The sequence below is a fragment of the Geospiza fortis genome, unplaced genomic scaffold, assembly GCF_000277835.1.
Source record: "Geospiza fortis unplaced genomic scaffold, GeoFor_1.0 scaffold23, whole genome shotgun sequence".
Taxonomy (NCBI): domain Eukaryota; kingdom Metazoa; phylum Chordata; class Aves; order Passeriformes; family Thraupidae; genus Geospiza; species Geospiza fortis.
The window spans coordinates 13,394,347-13,413,934 of record NW_005054303.1 but is presented as its reverse complement, the minus strand read 5'-3'; the positions used below and the strand labels follow the sequence as shown (position 1 = coordinate 13,413,934).

Genomic DNA, 19,588 nt, shown 5'->3' with positions numbered 1-19,588 from the left:
CTGCTGAGGGACTGAAATCTCTGCTGGGTTTGGGATCAAGGCTGGGGGAAGGATGTGTGTGTTACACTCAGGTCACTGGTACAAGAAGAAGCCCAGTGAGGTATTTGTTAAAAATATAACAAGTGGTGGTACTGTAATGCTACTCCTCAAATCCACAGTCTATAGAACTGGCATGCTCCTTATGCACAAATATGTTACAGTCTGGATGGGGAATGCACAAGGAATAAGATGAGAGAAGAGACTGAGCATAAACATGACAAAAACAAGTAGAAAACATGGGTCTATTAAGATACTGAATAGAAAACTGCATCCTTAAAGGAAATAATATCAATGCCTATTTCAATACATCACCAAGAAAAGGTATTCTCTCACTTAGAAATCCTTGTTCTGCGTTAGTTTCTGATATTACAAATCCAGTGGTTCTTACACACCAGGAAAAGTTTCCCAGGAAAGAACTGCAGGCATCCAGCCCTGCCAGAGCTGGCACTGAGGCAGGTGTGAACACAGCAGCCTGGGGGTGCACAGGTACCCCCAGAGCATGGCAGAGTGTTCTGGGGAGGGAACAGGCTAGGTGTCACCCCAGAAGGTGCCATCCCAGCAGATACAGGGCACAGGCACAGCTGGTGGGGTGGGCACCTTGTAATAACAATAAGCAGTGAGGTCAGATTAGGGTAGAAAAGCTCAAAGGTGAACAGTTTTACAACCTGGAGGAGACAGGAAATACATTAAATGATACCAACATAAAAATGCTTCAGGTTGCAGTGAGAATTTACAGCCAGAGGATACAGCAGGGATCACCAGAACACAGCCCACTACTGATGTGCAGCATAGCTTGGTGCATCACAGCTGCACCATGAGATGATACAAACCCATTATCAGATCCACTACCATGGGTACTCTTCCTCTCTCAACACATTCCAGGGTAGCAGATTGTGTTCCAGACACCCTCTGTGGGCTTCCTGTTCATAGAATTTACATATTTTGCATTTCAAGTCACTTTTCATTGATCCCCAGAGGGACCAACGGGAGAAAACACGATGAGGTCACTGAATACTTCAGCTGCTGCAAACTTCTGGGCTTTGGTCTTGACTGGAGTGAAGGGGAGCTGAGCATCCAGCATTGGCTGTGGGAGGAGCAGAGAGTGGAGTCAGGGTTGGAGGAACACTTAAACCACAGAGCACTGCAAGGACTCTGATTTCCCCAAAAGTAGTTCTACAAGCTTATTTCCCAGGCATAAAATAAAAAGTGATTACATGTGGTCTGTGCTGAAGACAGACACTCCTTACTCAAGTCAGTAATCCATATTTTAAAGAGGATTTTTCACAAGAAAATCTACACCCAAATTCTACTAATTGTATTAAATATGAAAGCTTTTGCACATCTGCTTTTCCCTGCTGAATGTTACTTCCAGCTCTAAATGCTGAGGTGATTAAAAAAAGATTTGGGGTAGACTTAAAAAATTCCAGGAAGAAAATAAAAGGCTGTTAGTGAATATCTACAAGGAAATTTGTAAGAAACACAATTTAAATGCTCAATCTGACAAGAATCAGACATTGTCCTGCTACTAATGTCTTGATTCATCCTACACTCATCATGTGCAGTAAGGAATACCAGTGTGAGCCCAGCAAGGAGACAGCTGGAATGTGGTTTGTATTTAAAGCTACATCAATTGGCTTGATAACATCTTTAAGAGTTTAGTTTTCTTTGTGCAGTAAATGAGTCTGCAGCAAAGGTGAACAGTCCTGCAACATGCAGCTTGCCTTAGTCAAATAAACTTGAAGGTCAACTTACCATATCAAAAGGATTTCTGTCAATGAGTGTCAAATCACTGCAGGAAACATCTGAAAAATAAGTACATAATTAAAAAAAAGAAGTTAGTCTGATGTTGCCAAAGCTGAAAAAACAGTATTGTTTTCTGTATTTATTAAAAGAAGAAATCCAAACTCTAAACTGTATTTATTTATTTATATTAGCTTTCTCCTTCACATATCCCTCAGAAACTGTTCAGAGAAATCCAGGGGCACTGTTTGCTCATGTGCAATTTGTGTTTAAGTCACACCAGCTAAGGGAGGCTTTTCTAACAGCACCCATAAATCAATCTGATTTCAAAGAGTAATATTCAGATTATCACAAATCCTGAGGATAACAGAAGGCCCCAGCAATGCCACCCATGCAGCTCTGAGAGAAGCACCTGGCTGATGGATTTGTGGCTCTCCAGACTGGGCAGAGTTTGTCTCCTTCTCTGGGCTGCACATGATGATGTCTTGTCCCTGTTCTGCAGCAGACAGTTCCATCTCTTCCATGCCATTCACTGCTTTAGATTCACTGCTAGAATCTCCCAGGACCTGAAAAACAGAGATTTTCTCTGTTCCCAGCCATGTCCTTGTTATGTCAGACCAAGTCCACACATCTCACCTACAGATTTTATGGACAGTTCAGGAAAGATTTAACTCCAGGCACTGTGCAAGGCACAGGCAGGCCAAGGCTCAGGGTTAAGGCTGTGACTCATATCCCAAAACCCCTTTAAAGCCTAAAAATCCCTCTGACAGTATAAGGGAAGTTTTTTCCACAGGAAAGAAAGTTTTGAACTTCAAGTGTTATCTGGTGACTTTTCCTCCAGAAAAACCCATCAGCAGCACTGAAAGGTTTCCCCAGAGAGTGAAATCACCAACCCTCATTTTAATAGAGAAAGGATGCAGTAAAAAGCCATAAGAAAAAAATTAGTAGCCAGGATTTAAAAAAAAAAAATTATATGTAGGGGGATGGGAGGGGAAATGACTGCTGCAGTCATGCACAGATCCAAGCAGTAACAAATAAAATTTAAAGACTCCATTTCCAATGAAAGTTACTAAAGGATGATTGACTCCAAAGCACCGACTTTCACTGGCAGCACAGCATCACCTGAATTAGAGGCCACATTTCTGCTCTTTTAAGGCTACTCAAACACAAGCAATGTGTCTGAAAGTCGTCAGACATTTCAGGACATGGATTTCTGACACTTGGATTAGTTCTTTTAACTAATTAAGGAGATTAAGAGCCCAATGCTCTGCTGTGGAGGATGCTCTGAGGACTGAGTGCTGTTGCTTTTAGTCAGGGTCCATAAATGCATTTAATGCATTATAATGCACATAATGCATTATTATATTACATTATTATTGTATTACATATATCACATAATGCATTCTTATACTTTAAATGCATTTTAAAAATCCCCACCAGAAAACAGGAGGTGGTGGATTTCTAGGAACGTTGTTTCTCCAAGTGACAAGTGTCCCCCTGGAGCAGCCAGGACCTCCAAAACACAGCTCTGAAGAGCAAGACAAGGTCCCCAAACTGCAGCAGTCCCCACCTTTGTCCACCCAGAGGTAAAAAAGCACTGCCCTGAGGAATACAGAAGATTTCTAAGTGAGGATTTGATCAGAAGTCCAAGTGGCTGGGGTAATCAAAAGAATTTTTCCTTTGCTAGCAAAATCAGAGTATTTATAGCACATCCATGAACAATGCATGACTTACCTTATTTCCCTCTGCTGTGCCAGCAGCCAGACACATTTCTTCTGCAACCACAGAAATGCTGGAAGGGAAACCAAAACATTTTCATTCTTCTCAATCATCTTCATCAATCACCTTCTGACTTGTCCAACTAATGTTACAATTTGTTCTGCAGTTTTGCTGCCTTGGTTGGCACTGCTGAGCTACATCAAACTCAAACTTCCTGGGCAAACAAACTTCTCCCCCAGCAGCAAAATCACATTTGGGCAAAGCTCTGAATATTTGTTTAAGGGAAGGAAAAGTCACAAGTACTTTGCAAACTTTATCACTGCCAAATGGAAAGGTAACATTTAATGGGTTTTAACATCATGTCTTTCAGTTCCAACTCTAAAATGATTTGTACAAGGTTAATTAAAAGCTGCTTTAACATGCCTACCTTTGTTCAAGGCCTTCAGGGAGTTTATCCAATGGGGGAGTTTGTTCAGTGGGAAGTTGGTCCATTTTCAAACTCTGGGCTGGGTGGAAACCTTTGAGGGCTGATGGGGTTTGTTTTGCAGGTGCATCCTCAGGGTTACAGAGGGGAGAAGAAAGCAGAGATCTAATGGATGATCTTTGATTTGCCAGTTTTCCAGGGGTCCTTGGAAGCAAACCTGGAAAATGTATAAATATTTCATAAATATTTCATTCTTACACCAGTTTCCAGAAACTGAAATGAACTGATCATTATGATTCTAACCAGAGACACAACTGTTTTCTGCTTGCTGAATCATCTTATACAAATATTAGATGGAAATCTTACATACACTTGCAAAGAGAAATTGAAATTATTAACTTGCATCTTTCAAATTAGGCCATTTTAATAGAGTTTAAAAGACACAGATTCAGAACTGATGCTTAGAACAGATTCTCTGCTGGAGTTGGCTTAAACCCAGTGTTGCTCAAAGCTTTTCAGAAGTTCCCCCCTACTTACAAGAGGCACATGAAAAAAATTTTTAGTTTTGTCATGAGAAGAGAGATCTGCACCCAAAAAAAGGAAATTTAAAATCAAATTATGAACTAGAAATGTGAGAGAAGCAGAAGTACTGGAAATACTGGCTGCATATAGATGTCAATATGATAAGATGATGAAAATGAAATTGTATTTTGAGCACCCGTTAAAAAACCTGAACTATTAAAGAGCTTTTATAGCAAACTGGATTATGTTACAATCTTGTTAACCATGAGCACAGATTATGAGTGAAGTTTATTTGCAGCTTTGAAGACAGCACTGCAAGAGATTTAATTAAAAAAAAAATCCCAATTCCTGTCCTGCAATTAGAGGATGTGAGCTGGCATTGACTTTGATGAAGAGGCTCATCAGCTGAATCTGGGCATGCTCAGATTAGAATTTCATTATTAAATTTATGCTGGGAAAACATGAACCAGCTATTTCACCTCTGTCTAAGCAGGGATTTCATGCTGCCATAACCACTCAAATCAGCACATTCATGTACCTCAGTTTACTTTGGAGCCCTGATGTAATCAGTCACTGGGTGAAACAGTGTGTCCAGTCCTGGAGTTGTAGCCAGAACAAACAGCACAATTCCTCTCCCCAGTGAAATGGATTAAACCCTCTTTGGTCCTTTCAGATCACAGAAATCACGATTAACCTTCACCTACCTGAAAAGTTTTTCACAGGGCTTTCAATCCTGAAAAATCCTGCTTCAAAAACCACTTTTTCTGCTTCTGGCAGCCTCTCCTGCTGGGTACCCTCAGCATCTCCCCCCTGCTTCTTTCTGTCCCTCATGGCTGCTTTGACAGAGGCCAGGCGGCTCCGGGCAGCAGCTCTGGCAGCAGCTTCCAGCTTGGCCTTGGGCACTGCACCTGGCACTGCCTTTTTCTGCAATGAAAGAAACCTGGGTCACACCTGCAAATCCTGCACAGGAGCAATTGCACATGAATCTCTGCACAGGTGCTGCTGCCACAGACACAGCAAGGAGCAAAAGGAGCCTCAGGAGGGACTTTGTGGCTCTGCACAGCTCCTGCCAGGAGGGGACAGCCAGGGGGGATTGAGGCTCTGCTCCCAGGGAACAGGGACAGGAGCAGAGGAACTGGATTAATTTGTACCAGAGGAGGTTTGGATTGGATGTCAGGAAAAATATTTTCACTGAAAGGGTTGTCCAGCCCTGGCACAGCTGCCCAGGGAGGGGTGGAGTCCCCATCCCTGGAGGGATTTAAAAGCCATGACATGTGGCACTTGGGGACAGTGGTGGTGGCATTACCAGTGCTGGAGGAATGGTTGATTTTGGTGACTTTTCCAACCTCAACAATTCTACAACTTTATGCATCAAGGCCTCTGCCCATCCCAGCACTTCTTGGGCTGCCATCCAACTGTTAAGGTAACTCTGTGATGACAACATCAATAATTTTTTTCACACGAATCTGCAGTTCAAAATTCCTCAATATAACTTTTTTCCTGATAAATTCAGTAAGATTTTGGAAGCACTGGGATGCAGGGACTCCTAGTGGCAGGGACACAGTGTAACCACAGGACAGACTCCAGGCAGTCAGTGAAGCCTCTCTTGGCATTCAGTTTTCCAAGGGAAGTTTTGTTTTGTACCACCTGAGGAGTTCTGGCATTTATGGGCAGCTCCCACAGACCACATTCCCTCTGTTTTCCCTTGCCTGGAGTTTCTTACCCACCTTCATCTCAATTTTATAATTAGTTAAGCAGTCTCAAGGAACTTGGAGTTTAGGCAATGCAAATACAACTTGATATTCAGAAGCAATTCTATATTTCAAACCAAAGAGTAGATAAACCAACTCACATTGCAGCTTATTTTGCAATAAGCACTAACTTATTTTGGAGAGTGTCAGATCCATTTGTGCTTAGAGAAGCAGCAGTTTAAAGCCACCCAGGGTGTTGGCTTAATGGGACACCATTACAACTGAGCACCCCCTGCTCAAAACTGGCACTCACTCCCAAATTCCTGGGTGGTTTACTTCCCAAGTAAGTCAGTGGCCCAGATAAATTGTTTTACATCTGAAGAGTAAGTTTAGATCCTAAATTTAAGAGATTTGTCTTACTAGCATAGAATCCAATGACTCCAAAAATTACATTGTTAATTCTTAGTTCTAATCTTAGCAGCCAAAAGAGGCAACTGGGACTAAACCCACCAAAAATTACAAGAGAGGTGAGGGAGAAGGGTGCACCCTGAGAGGAATTTCACTTAATATTCAATATATCTAAAGAAGCCATGCAAGATGTGCTCTAGGGGCTATTCATACCTTGACAACTGCTTTGCTTGGGACATCAAGTGGCTGCCACTCATTGTCTTGAAGCTTCACCAGATTATCAAATTTTTTATTCACATCTTCAATCTGTTGGTCACATTTAAGGAAAGCAAAAGAATACACTGTAAAATAACCACTATTCAAACAAGCACAGTCTTCCATCCTGCAGGAAACATCTCTCAAATACTTCTGAAGAAGGAGATCAAACTTTTATAGTTTCTGCAAAGAAGTCAAAACCTGTGACTAGGACCATAACAAATCCATCTCTGCATTTAATTTAATTATTTTCAAACTCCTTTGCTGAGTGCTCTCTTGATAATTCAGATTATATTTCATTCTGACTAAAGAAAGCATCAACAGAGGAAAAGAGATGAAGGTTTTCTACCTCCTAAGCTCAGGCCTAAATAGAGTTATTGTAATTTCTGCATTATTCTCATACTGAAGCATGGAACCCCTACTTTTCAGGTGAGCTTCAGGAATTTTCCAAAAACTGGGAGGTAGACATTGTGACTGTATCCTCACTCCAAAAGAGAATAAAATTTGGCCAAACATAATTATTCCAGAGACAGACAAGGCACACAGGCCACAAGAACACACAACAGAAGAACTGGTCCATGAATTATAACTCATAGTATCTCAACTGCAACAATTCACTGTCACAATGTGTTAAAACAAGAACCTGCATTTTTTACATTAAAGATAAAAAATATAACAAAAAAAATCAATACTTGGTTCATAAATAACTCCATCAGTTTTATCCTACTAAGTTAACATGCAAGTACATACCTGAAAATTAACCATATCCCAAAATCCATCCAGGTCTGTACATGTTGTTTCTTTTTCACCTCGTTTAAATTCACAATTATCAACCAGTCCTTCAAATTGTTTGAACCTTTCTCCTATGAGCAGCCTTGTCTGACCAACTGTGGTGCGAATCAGGTCTTTAGCTGGTAGCAAGAAGAAGAAAAATACAGGATATCTTGGATAAATAAGTGTTTGAGGAGTCTGGAATTTGTTGTCCCACCTATTGCAAACCTGCAATTCAATTCAGATGGAGCTTTCCTGTCCACTGAAATGCTCTGAAGTTGCTTCTTTCAAAAAAAATTATCTCTCTCAAGTCTTAAAGATAAGCATTGCTGGAGTCGTCTGTATTTTCCCAGATAAGGGCACTTATTCCACATTAAAAAATAATCTTATTTTTTAAAATCAGCTTGGTTAAAGTTCCTACATTTAAATACTGACAGGCAATACAACAACTATTTTGATGAGCACTTTGTTCACTTTATCAATCACCATCACTGCAAATGCCACACAAATTTTAGGACTAGGAGACTTAGTATCTTGGGGCAGATCCAACTCTAAACTTTCTCTAGCACAGCTTTGCAGATTTTTTTTTTTTGCTATTTTGCAAACAACACATACATATCCTTCTCTCTGTCCCATTCAGCTCCCAGAACCCTTCTGGTGCCTATTGCAGCTCACTCTTACCATCCTCTGGAATGTCCAGCTCAAGGTTTCCTTCCCACTGCAGGCACTGAGACAGCAGCCTCTCAGTCTCAGTCCGAAGAATGTTTCTGAAAATACAATAGAGAAAAAATAAGGATTTCGAGCATTTCCTGACTTGTGGTGGCTGTTAATGGTTACTATCCTTTTGCTCTCAGAGAATCCACAGCCTCTGAGCTGAAGATTAGATTGTTTTATTTTGCTGAGTGGCTGAGGTGCAATTTCTTTTCTACTACTTTCAAGTTCATGATCCTTAGGACAAGGTGTTAGTCTCCAGAATTTTACTTTCCTTGCACTTAGGTGCAAGGAAAACAGGTACAAAAGGTACCTTTTGTACCTTAAGGTATAAAAAGGAAAGCAGGAACGGCTGCCTGCTCAGGTCACAGTTGACACCATTAAATTAAGCTGATCTTTAGAAGAAGTCTCATTTTTCTTATTAAGAATCTTCAAATGGACATCAGGGAAGTGAAACAAGTGAAGCCAAACCTGAAATAGGGCACATCATGCCCTTGCTCTCTTGTATCATCTGACTTCACTGCAAGTGCTGTTGAGACAGGAGTTGTTTTGTTTGATCTCTGAGTGGAAGTTCTCTCATCTGGTTCACCTGCTGAAAAGTATGAAAGGAATTTGTTCAGAATCTGGTGATAATGAAAAGCATCAGCATAAACTAAATGTGAACTTCCTACCTCCTCCTTTCAAACTTGTGCTCATTTGCTGTTCTTGAATGCCTTTAACAGAAGGTGAAGGTTGACTTTTTAAATTAGGCTTTTGTGCTTTAGTTTCATTGGATTTTTCAAATATTTTGCTGGAAACAAACAAAAGTACATTTAGTTAAGACACATTGAGAAAGTGACATCAAATATGGGCCAATTTCACAGAAATGCATAGTTTAGAAGGCAAACCTTCACAGAACACTAAATAAATAAATCAGTGCAGATAGATACAGGGCAGTCTTTGACAGCTGCTCCTCAAGCATGCACAGAATAATGAATTATATCCATATCTGTTATATTATATGGATTATATTCATATCTATTATTATATCCATATAAATTCATCAATTACTGCTGTTGTGTTAAGTCCATTTTTAAGCAATGATAGAAACCATAAAAATCAGGTGTTACAACACCACAGCACTTTGTTACAAATTGAATCTTTCTATAGAAAAATGATTTTTTGCAACCCCACAGAGGTTCACTTGCATTTTAGGCCCCATTAGAAAGAAGACTCTTACATTGGAGATTTTGAAAAATTCCAGACAGCACTGGGTGTCAAAAAAGCATTTGCCCTTGAAGGAGACATGGGTGTCACAGTGTAGGTTGCCAATCCACTCAGGGGCTGAAACACAAAGTTTTGAGGTGCAAAGGAGCGTGTTCTGGGTCTCCTTGGAGAAAAATTGTTGTTTTCCACTGAAGTTTGTTCTTGCTGAAGTTCTACTGGCATTGAGTGTTTGGAATCAGCTGCAGAACTTTTCAGCTCTGGTTCCACTCCAGCATTTGTCTCAACTTCATGTTTAGAAGAAATTATCTGTAACAGCATAGATAGACAAATCAAATCATCAAATCATGTGTTTGCAATAGGCATGGGCTGAATTATAACATGAGTATTTGAGAGCCATCAGGAAGGGAACAGCTTAAGGTAAATCAGCTCCTAAACCAGCACACCTGGACAAAAGTGATGAGATACCAACAAGTCCAACCATTTTTGACACCTGCAAATAATTCTAGAGACAGAAGTAACACTTCACTACAAAGAATGCAACAATTCACTCCAGGGGCTAAAGCAGAACACCTTACCAACCAAAACAATAATTAAAATTGACAAATGCTTGCTCTCACTGCTAGAAATAAAAGCTTTAAGGTGACAAAATCCTCAAGAGCATAATTACTGGCTCCAAATCCAAACTAGGACTGTTTAATAATCATAGTTTATGCACATACTCCAATCCAAAGACTGAAAAACAAGCTGGAATAGGCTGATAGCTGAGGAATGCAACCCAAGACAAGTGCAGTTAGCACCACAGAATGTCATTAAAAGAGGAGAAAAAAATTAAACAATAATTCACATTCTTATGAGATGAGTGACCAGATAGTCACACAGAACACATTTCTGAGATACCTAATTGAGATTGTTAGCTCAACCCAGCCAGAAAACCTTTGGGTGTTTTTCAAGAAAATATGCATCTTCAACCCACTGAAAATCTTCTTATACTTCAGTCACCTCTGCTAGGAATGTAAACCTTGAATTTTGCTTTTAGCCAGCCTTTCCAAATGAGCTGCCTGTGGTTAGCAACTGGCAGGGACTCCTGCCTGTGAAGAGGTGCTTGTCCAAGGGAGAGAAAAGTGCTCTCACCTCCTGTTTGGGTGTGATTGCACAATCTCAAACACTCTAGAGCACAGCTCCAGTTACAGGAACAAGGTGGAGATGGGAGGTGTGAGAGGGAAGAGTGGAGCAAAAGAAGGAAAAAAATAATGCATAGCTCTTGCACAGAAATACATAAAAATTCATGGAAGTGATGACACCAAGAACCACAATGAATGCCTTCAGCTGTAAATCATGCAGAGAATAGTGTTCTACTTTACAGAGAACAACATTTCCAGCTTTATTTTTTGGTTGTTCAAAACCTAAAATTTAGGCTTTTATTAAAAAACTATAGAAGCTAAGAAATAAACACATTTTAAAATAGAGTCTCATATTGCTACCTGAGCAGGAAAAGGATCCATTCAGAATACACTTTAAAAATTTACAGCTGCTAGATTAAACCAGCAAAGCAATTTTTTTTTTGATTCATGAAAACATCAGATATACCATGCAAGAACTTCTTGTCTATTTTAAATCATTGTCCAGATCCTGATTAGTAATCAGATCATTCATCAGCCATGTCCATATCCATGGTGGGGTTCTTGGGGTTGTCCTGTGAGAGGCCAGGAGTTGGACTGGGATGATCCTTGTGGGTCTCCTCCAAGTCACAGTATTCTGTGATCCTATAGGAGCACTAAATTTGATCTTAATTTTTAAAATATGGCAGGATAAATACATACAAGTCCTTCCTAAATTCTAGCTTATTACTGAAATTACTACTTTCATGCTTGGGCACTTCAGCTACAATGACACAGTTATTGCCTCTCAAATGAGTTTTACTGCTTTTCTATTTCAACTATTACATGACCTACCTTTATGGGTTCAGGTTTGACAGCTTTCTTCTGCTTTCCCACTATGTTTGCTGCCTTTCTCTGTGACTGGTTACCTACCAAAAGAGAGACACTCCCAGAGGTCAAAAAGGCAGCTGATTCATGTAATCTTTCACCACAACACTGCCATAAAAATCCAGTTGCTAAAGATAGGGATAGACTGCTTTATTTCTTGGGTGGGAGGTGATTATAGGGAAGAAATAGCATTGCAAAAGTTCATTCAAAAGAAAGCCTGGCCTAGGATTTAACAGACTAGTAACAGATGTATGACCAAGAAAACAGATTCATGAAGCCATCAATCTTTAGATCTTGCCACATAGTAAAAATAAAAGTCACCTTATTTCCTAAAAGGTTGGAGAGAGAGAGTCAAGCCAATTTGAGTTTAGGTTTTTAACTTCTATATGGCATAAGAATTCTGTTGGTGGGCTGAATTCCAGTAAACAGGCAAACCCAGACAAAGAGAATTCCTCACATGAAGAACAAAGGCTCTCATCTCTTCCAGAGATGTTCCTGCTCACACATTTCATAATTTTATGGCCATAAACAGCCAAAGTGCCAATCTCTACCAGCGCTGGCTTTGTTCTTTGAGTTTGTAACTACCATGTGGACATGGGTGCTACACACTGATGGCTTTTGTGGGAAGTGTTGGTTTTAAAATGTTGATGTAGATACTGCACTAGAGCTCCAGACAAGAGTCTGGGTGATCCAGCACTTAGGCCTTTTCTTAGATGATAATTTGGCATGATTTAAATGCAGTCTAAGGTACAGCTGAGCTACACACCTCTGCCTCACTTACCAGCAGCAGCAGCAGTTGGTTTCAGCACCTGCCTGGCTGCAGAGGCAGCTGCTCTGGTGACTCTCACACTTGGGGCTGGTTGGGCTGCAGTCTGCAACACTGCAAGAGAGATTAATCCCAGAGATTCCAAGTTTAATAAAGAGCTGCACTCAAGTAAATAACTGAAAGCTTCCATTTTGTAGAAATCAGAGAAATGCACCAGCAGTTATCAGTTGCATGGGTTTGCCAGAATGAACAGGGCTGGTTCAGTTCAGGGCACAGCTTGGCCCTGGCATCCAGGCAATGCACTGAGGGATCCTGACTGGAGGTGCTTTTACTGCACAGGTCCATCAGTGTGTTTGATGCCATGCACAAACTCCTTTATCATAACATTAATAATTACTCCCTTATGATAACATTAATAAGGAATGCTCCCCACTGCTCCCTGTAAGCAGAGTCAAGGCCCTCCCTGTTTTACAGATGAAGTTTTTTATATTAATATCTTTGCCATGGTTATTTGCACAGCTGGAAGCTAAAGCAAACCATTGGTGTAACAAAGTGATGCCCTGGCCATTATATGAAAGATTTCCAAGGTCAGAATTTAATGCAATCTAACAAAGTACTCTTAAGACTTAATTTGCTCTGAAATATTTTATAAAACATGACAAGTTCATGCACTGTATCACCCATCTTCATCATTTTCATCTTTGTATTTTAGCACTGTTTCTAACAGGCTTTTAAAATGACAGCACTTCCCTGCACAGACAAATTTCATGGGAGCTCTTTATTCCATTCCCTGCCTGTCTGAAATCCCCACTTGGTTATTGTTAATGCTATTCCTGTCTTTATTGTCAAGCTGTGATTCTGTACAAGCTAGAATGAAAAGCTGTGGAAAAAAATTCACTGGGTAAATAACTACAACATTGGATTTATCAAACATTCACTTCCCAAACATTTATATATTGGTGTTTCAAAGAACCACAGAGTGGTTTGGGTTGGAAGGGACCCTAAGGATCACCTCATTCCAACCTCCCTGCCATAGGTAGGGAAGTTTAAGTACTTATAATGCATATCCTTGATTCAGTACAAAAGAAACAATCAGTTTTAGAAGGAAATAATCAATGGATGACCATTTTGCAAAAATTAAACATTTTAATTGTTATATCAAATACTAACAATACATCTTTTCAGTATTCACCAAGGGCACTACTGAAATTAAATAAAGGTCTGTAGCTTGCTGACTTGATTATATTAATGATGTGAAAGTCATTTCACTCTGAATTACTGAATATCTTCCATTAACATCAACATTCCACATGACTTGGTTGTATCTACTTAAGGATCTCACTGAGCTATGAAGAAGAGTTTCTGATCCAAGGCATTCCAATCCCTTAAAGGTGGCACAGGTTGTTTATTTTTAATTGCTGTTTTCTTAAGAAATATCTGTAATTGTGGCACAGAGTGACAGACACAGAAGGCACTTGCTCTTTTCTAACAGCAGTCACTACCTGTGATATTCTTCCTGAGGCAAACAGAAACCTCTGCACAGCTCCAAGAGCTGAGGCATCTGGCAGTTGTGTAATTTGCCTACTGACCTGTTTCTTTTCCCTCTCCCAGGGGGAATAATCAGTAACCAGGACTGTCAGGACCCTGCATTCCAGTTCCCCCAGCCTATGGAGGCAACAAGCTCATGTGAGCCCTGGAGCCACATACTTGATAATCTGCCAGCTGCTGCCCTTGGTAGGAATGGCCATCTTAAAACCTTCTCCTTCCTTCCTACAGTCAAAAATGTGCTGTGGATCTTTCCCCCCCAAAAATACCCAACTTTCAGGTTCAGCTGTATTTCCATACCTTTCTCTTTTTCAGCCACTTTGGCTGTACTCATCTGTTTATGTCCTGCCTGTGTAGAGTGTACACTCTGCCCGTGGGCACTGACCTAGGAGAAAAAAACCAGTTTTTTTGTGAAGTATCAGATTTCCAGAAAATCAGCAGCCCAATTTCTTTCCTCAACTATCTACCCTAGATTACAGTAAAGAAAAAAGTCAAATATTTTGGCACAGGGGACTTTAAAAAGTAGAGAGACATTAAGGATAACTTAAAATAGATTGGTTTAGGGATATGTTATTATGCATTATCCAACTAGTTAATAAACTGTCAGAAAAAGAGTGAAGAAAAATATTTAAGCAACAGTTTAAATAGCTTGAAAAACTTGATTGACAAACAGATCCAGAAAACCTGGGCTCTTTTCTGCTTGTACTGATCTAATCAAACTTGTAAAGATACTACCCTGAGTCTGAAATTTCATCCCTTTCTCTAAATTTATTCACTGAAGTTATATATATATATATGTATAAAACAAACCGTAGAGGACGTAGGTGCAGTTGGTATCATGGTTTTTCCTTCTTGCATTTTGGCTTTTGACCGAGTAATCCTTCCAGAGAAAGCAGGAGCTGCCTGGAAACATCCCCAGGGAAATGAGAGTTAATAAACTCCTTTTTCCCTTTGTCACTGAGACTGAGCAAGAAGTATAAATGTGAAAAACAACATGTCTGTGCAAAATGGATCAGGTGTGAAAGCTTTCAAAGCTGAGTTGACTAAATATGAACAAGTTACTGGTTCTAAAATAACACAGCTCTTTCATTTGTGGATGAATCATTCCAATTTTTGAACTGAACACAGTCACAAATACAAAAATCCACGTATCATTAGTACTATTTCCAGCTTTGTTTAGAAAAGAGAATGAGTCAAATTACTCCCTTATCATAACATCAATAAAGCATTTGCAAAACAAGCAGTTTATTTGAAATAACACACACATCTTGTACACAAACATCAATTTAAACAGAGTACACAGATGCAATTAATTTAGATATGAAATATTCTCATTGTTACCTTCTCTCTTGGCTTTGCCACTGCAGGTTCCTCAGCAGCAAGGAACCCAGGTGCAGCTGGTCTGTAGAGCCCAACCTTGAACACTCCTTTCTTGGCTTTCTCCCTCTGCTCCTGCAGTTTGCGAAGCTCCTTCGCCTCCTTGTAGCGCTGCAGCATCTCCCTGCGCTCGTTCATCCTCTTGGTGGCTGCACTTGGGGCTGCCTCTGCAGCAGACATGCAAGAAAGGTGGGTTAGAAAATCATAAAGAGGGTTTTTGAGCCAACAAGAAGTCAGAAATTTCCAAGAAACTTTGCCAAGGTAGAAGAGGAACTGACTGGAATCTCTAAATTGTTTTAACCCTTCCCATTAAAAGGGAATTCAATGGTAAACTTCAGCTTACAAATAGAATTCTCCAAATATCCACCTGAGGATTACTAGAAACTCATTCCCATTTCACAGGCTTGCAAGGTCACTGGTAGAAAAATTAACATCTTCTTATTTGCTTCATTTGTACCAGTTTCTCTATTCAAACACTTGCAATGTCATTGAAAATTCAGCTTTAGATACCAAAGTCTGACTCAGGCTGAGAATAAATGAGACAGAAGTTATATGAAAGAATAAAACCTTAAGATGGTGCCAAATTTGAATTATGTCTACCTGAAAATTAATATCCACTTAAAGTTGAAATTTATTAAAGATAATAAAGACAAATTTATTAGATTTGATACTATTACATACAATAATCTTCACTCCAATAATCAGTTGGAATTAAGATTATACATCAACAGTCTTCAAAAAATTACTATCCTCCAATAATCTTCTGCTATCAAAATACTAAAGGTGTAAGTATTTTTAAAAACTTGTTAACATTTTTAAATATTAATTTCTTAGACCACAAGCAGTCAGGAAAGCCAGGAGGCAGAATTCAGCATATATGCAGGCTCTATTTTCTGAGAGGAAAATAAGTTGTCAAAAACTAGCTATTTTCAAAATACAATTATATAATGCATTTATCCATTAATAATTTTATATATAAAATTGCTCATTGCTAAGCACAGTTTAATTACATAACAGATGTGTATTAGATGGTATTTTAGATTGGAGTTATTCACGTCTTGAAGGACAAAGCAATCATAAAGGCACTTCTATTGAATATTAATAACAAAATGCATTCTTCCTTTAGCTGCTGCAGGCAAACCAGAGTAAAGCTTCATTCACACCACTGGAGCAGTGAGGAAGGTACAGCTGTATTAAAATGCTATTGTCTTGATTTTAACACTTGGAAAAGCTGATAGGGTTTTAAATCTTCAACTTTTTTGTCAAATTAAAATGTTGACTGCTATTAGATTTCTGTGATAATGCTACTAAACCTACTTACAATTTTTAACACTTAAAAAAAAAGGTCTATAGCAATTCTTTACTTACTCTGTTTCCCATTACTGTTCTCTTGAGAGCACAAGTCCCTGGTTTCCTTGAGCTCAGAAATTCCCCTGTCCTTGGAGAGCTGAACATTGACATCTGCCAGCCCCAGCTGCCGGCCCTTTTCGAAGAGCTTGTGCCTGTTCTCCTTCTGAAGGATGGATTTCCTGCGGGCAACCTTGGTCCTGAGGGCTTCTGTACTCAAATCCTTCTTGTATCTACAGGCAAACTGGGAAGTAGCAGCCATCCTGATGACCTTAGACAACAAGCACAGGGATTAGGAAAACACTGTCAGGATTTGTTTTCCAGTTTTGTTAAAGTTTGTTAATGTTATGAACAAAGCCCTAATTCTTTATTTCTGTATGTGACCAGAGAAAACTCAAATGACAATTTCAGTAACGACTCTTCCAGCAATTTCTCATTATTTTTATTCATTCCAGGGACCAGTTTGGGTGTTGAGTGTCACCAAGTCTGGCACAGAATTAGGAGGGGACACTGCCCCCATGCCTGGGATTGGCTGGGCTGATTTCTCCTCAGCTGTTTTCCACATTAAGGAGATGAGCAAGTAAATGACAGGGCTGTAGGACAATACTTGGAAGCAACATTCCATTTAGATTAGACTTATCTGATAGCAAGGAATTTTACCATCAGAACCAGGATGTTTCCAGGATGCAACTGCAATAAAGAGTGGTTATTTCAAGCAGAATATTTCCCATCTTTTTGAACTTGAGGAAGCCTTAAGCCAATTGTCAGCTGGTTTGCACTTGCTGTGCTAACAGTACCTAAAGGGGCTCCAGGAGAGGTGCAGAGGGCCTGGAATGACAGGACAAGGGGAATGGATGTAAGCAGACAAAGGGCAGGGTTAGATGGGATATTGGGAAGAAATTCTTCTCTGTGAGGGTGGTGAGGCCCTGGCACAGGGTGCCCGGATATGCTGCTGTAGCTGCCCCATCCCTGGAAGTGTTTAAGGACAGGGGGGATGGGGTTTGGAGTTTCTGGGCTAGTGGGAGGTGTCCCTCCCCCTGGCAGGGGATGGGAACAAGATGGGCTTTAATGTCCCTTCCTACCCAAACCATTCTGGGATTCTGTTATCCCCTGCATCCCCACTGAAAGCTGGCTTGTCAAGGGTTTTCCACCTCAGCCATCACACATCTCATCTTCCACCACTTTTCAGTAAGGAGGGTGACAGAGCTAAATTAAACACCCAACAGTTATTAATTCATTGGTAATTGAGTCATTTACTGAGGCTCTCCATTTCAGGACAGCATGCTCTGATCAAACTGAAGGAACCTCAGTGAAGTGAACTGAACAGCCCTGACAATGGTTATACAGGATTTCTTAAAATCCATCCCCTTCCCATCTGTGTGCCACCAAAAGCCAAAAACTCCACCAGCAGCCCAGCTGGAAAACCCAAATGTTAGAAGAAAAAAAGCAGCAAAATAGAAATAATGCAGAAATAAAGTGGATTTGTTTATGGGAAAAGCAGTCAAGGAGAGAAGCTGGGCTGTTGGAAGAAGGAATACAGCCCAAGGCTGTTCAGATGCCATCAGTAGCAGCTCCCTGTTCCCCACTCCATGGAAGTGTTCACAGAGGGAAGAACTTGCACAGCACCAACAGCACCTGCACAACCTCCTGGAATTGCTTAGAACAGAAACCAAAAATTGCTTGGACAGAAACCAAAATCAGTGCATTGTGCTCCTTTTTTTCAGGAGAGAAAAACATTCCGTGGAAGTTTAAAAGCAAAGGGGAATAAAAAAAAATCAAAACTTAAATCAGGGACTGGATCTCCTCCACACAATCCTGGAAGAGCTGCTCCACACCAGCACCACCTGAATTGTGAATATCTTGGGCTTCACCCTGCATCTTGCATTCCAGCTTTCAGAAATTGATTAAAAATGCCAGTTAATGATGAGTGCAAAAAACTCCACTGCAGTTCATAGGTCATATTTGCCCTGCTTTACATTTCAGTGATTAAGGGAGGTTAATTAATGAGCATCTCCAATAATCACATTTGAACTGATCCTGCTAGTAATTACAGAGTTACTCATTACAGAATTGTTAGTAATTACATGGCATTACAGAAAGCCATAAAGAAAACAGTGGGAATACATCTCTACTATCTGTGTCTTAGAAGCAGCAGGCTTTTGAACCCAGTGGATGATAAATATTCCTCAAAGCTGCAATTTAGTCTCTACACTCATCCTTTTTCAGGACAAAGTTCCTAAATTTACCCTTTAAGAACAGCAAGGTTACCAGTGATTTCTGTGGGCTCATTAAAAATGGATGTCATACTCAATATCCCAAAGATGTGCTCAAAACAAAAATACCTGCCTCCTCTTCTTCCCAGGTTACTGTTCCTGTGGAGTATCTTGCCCAAACAGGAGCCTAGAAGATGAAATTATTTTTAAATTGACATAAACTCAAGTAAAGACTATTAGCAAGAAAAGGACAGAGGGCTTACACAAAGGATTTGTGACTGGCTAATGTACAGTACCAAAAATTAAAGCTGATCATTAATTTTGATAAATAGCAGCGAAGGAAAAGAGACACTTTTGACCAACAACAAGAACCAAAGAGCAACATGAGCATGAAAACATTTAGGGGCTCTTTTAAGCAGAACAGTGAGAAAATACAGCAGGACACAACTATTAGCAAGAAAGGAACAGAGGGCTTGTGACTCCTTGTGACAAAGGATTGTGAACAGAATCCTTGTGACAAAGGATTTGTGACTGGCTAACGCATACTACCAAAAATTAAAACTGCTAATTTATTTTGATAAATAACAACAAAGGAAAAGAGACGCTTTTGACCAACAGCAAGAACCAAAGAGCAACATGAACATGAAAACATTTTAGGTTGAACAGCGAGAAAACGGAGCAGGAAGAGCAAGTACCGCTACTTTTAAAGGGGTGTCCTGGGTTGACTATATGATGCTTTTATCTCCAATCATCTCGTTCTGTTTTATGCTAAATAAAAAGTTTTGTACCTTTAAGACTTGTTCCGGAGAGTGAAGGGGGGAGAGAAGAAGCGCGCAGTTTGTTTTCACACACTGCACTCACTCCTTCGC

At 40.0% G+C, this 19,588-nt stretch overlaps 1 protein-coding gene across 5 annotated transcripts in view; it reads right to left on the bottom strand.

Annotated features, from left to right (window-relative positions):
- Positions 1 to 19,527, bottom strand: part of DLGAP5 (DLG associated protein 5) — a 19,605-nt gene extending 78 nt beyond the window's left edge. Inside the window, exons 1-21 of one of the 5 annotated variants that reach the window (XM_031066147.1) lie at positions 19,508 to 19,527; positions 18,849 to 18,906; positions 16,528 to 16,777; positions 15,260 to 15,326; positions 15,124 to 15,142; positions 14,593 to 14,685; positions 14,083 to 14,167; positions 12,253 to 12,351; positions 11,439 to 11,512; positions 9,500 to 9,792; positions 8,952 to 9,070; positions 8,752 to 8,872; positions 8,251 to 8,336; positions 7,549 to 7,709; positions 6,757 to 6,849; positions 5,149 to 5,368; positions 3,926 to 4,139; positions 3,514 to 3,571; positions 2,192 to 2,345; positions 1,792 to 1,841; positions 1 to 1,123 (exon numbers count right to left, since the gene is read on the bottom strand). The exon at positions 1 to 1,123 is cut by the window's left edge and continues 78 nt beyond it. In XM_031066147.1, coding sequence (XP_030922007.1) covers positions 1,001 to 1,123; positions 1,792 to 1,841; positions 2,192 to 2,345; positions 3,514 to 3,571; positions 3,926 to 4,139; positions 5,149 to 5,368; positions 6,757 to 6,849; positions 7,549 to 7,709; positions 8,251 to 8,336; positions 8,752 to 8,872; positions 8,952 to 9,070; positions 9,500 to 9,792; positions 11,439 to 11,512; positions 12,253 to 12,351; positions 14,083 to 14,167; positions 14,593 to 14,685; positions 15,124 to 15,142; positions 15,260 to 15,326; positions 16,528 to 16,768 — 2,370 coding nt within the window. In that variant the 5' untranslated portion in view covers positions 16,769 to 16,777; positions 18,849 to 18,906; positions 19,508 to 19,527 and the 3' untranslated portion in view covers positions 1 to 1,000. Of the gene's footprint in view, positions 1,124 to 1,791; positions 1,842 to 2,191; positions 2,346 to 3,513; positions 3,572 to 3,925; positions 4,140 to 5,148; positions 5,369 to 6,756; positions 6,850 to 7,548; positions 7,710 to 8,250; positions 8,337 to 8,751; positions 8,873 to 8,951; positions 9,071 to 9,499; positions 9,793 to 11,438; positions 11,513 to 12,252; positions 12,352 to 14,082; positions 14,168 to 14,592; positions 14,686 to 15,123; positions 15,327 to 16,527; positions 16,778 to 18,848; positions 18,907 to 19,507 lie in introns of those variants that run through there. The other 4 variants (XM_031066145.1, XM_031066148.1, XM_031066146.1 and 1 more) reach the window with 4 other exon arrangements.
- Positions 19,528 to 19,588: the final 61 nt, after the last annotated feature.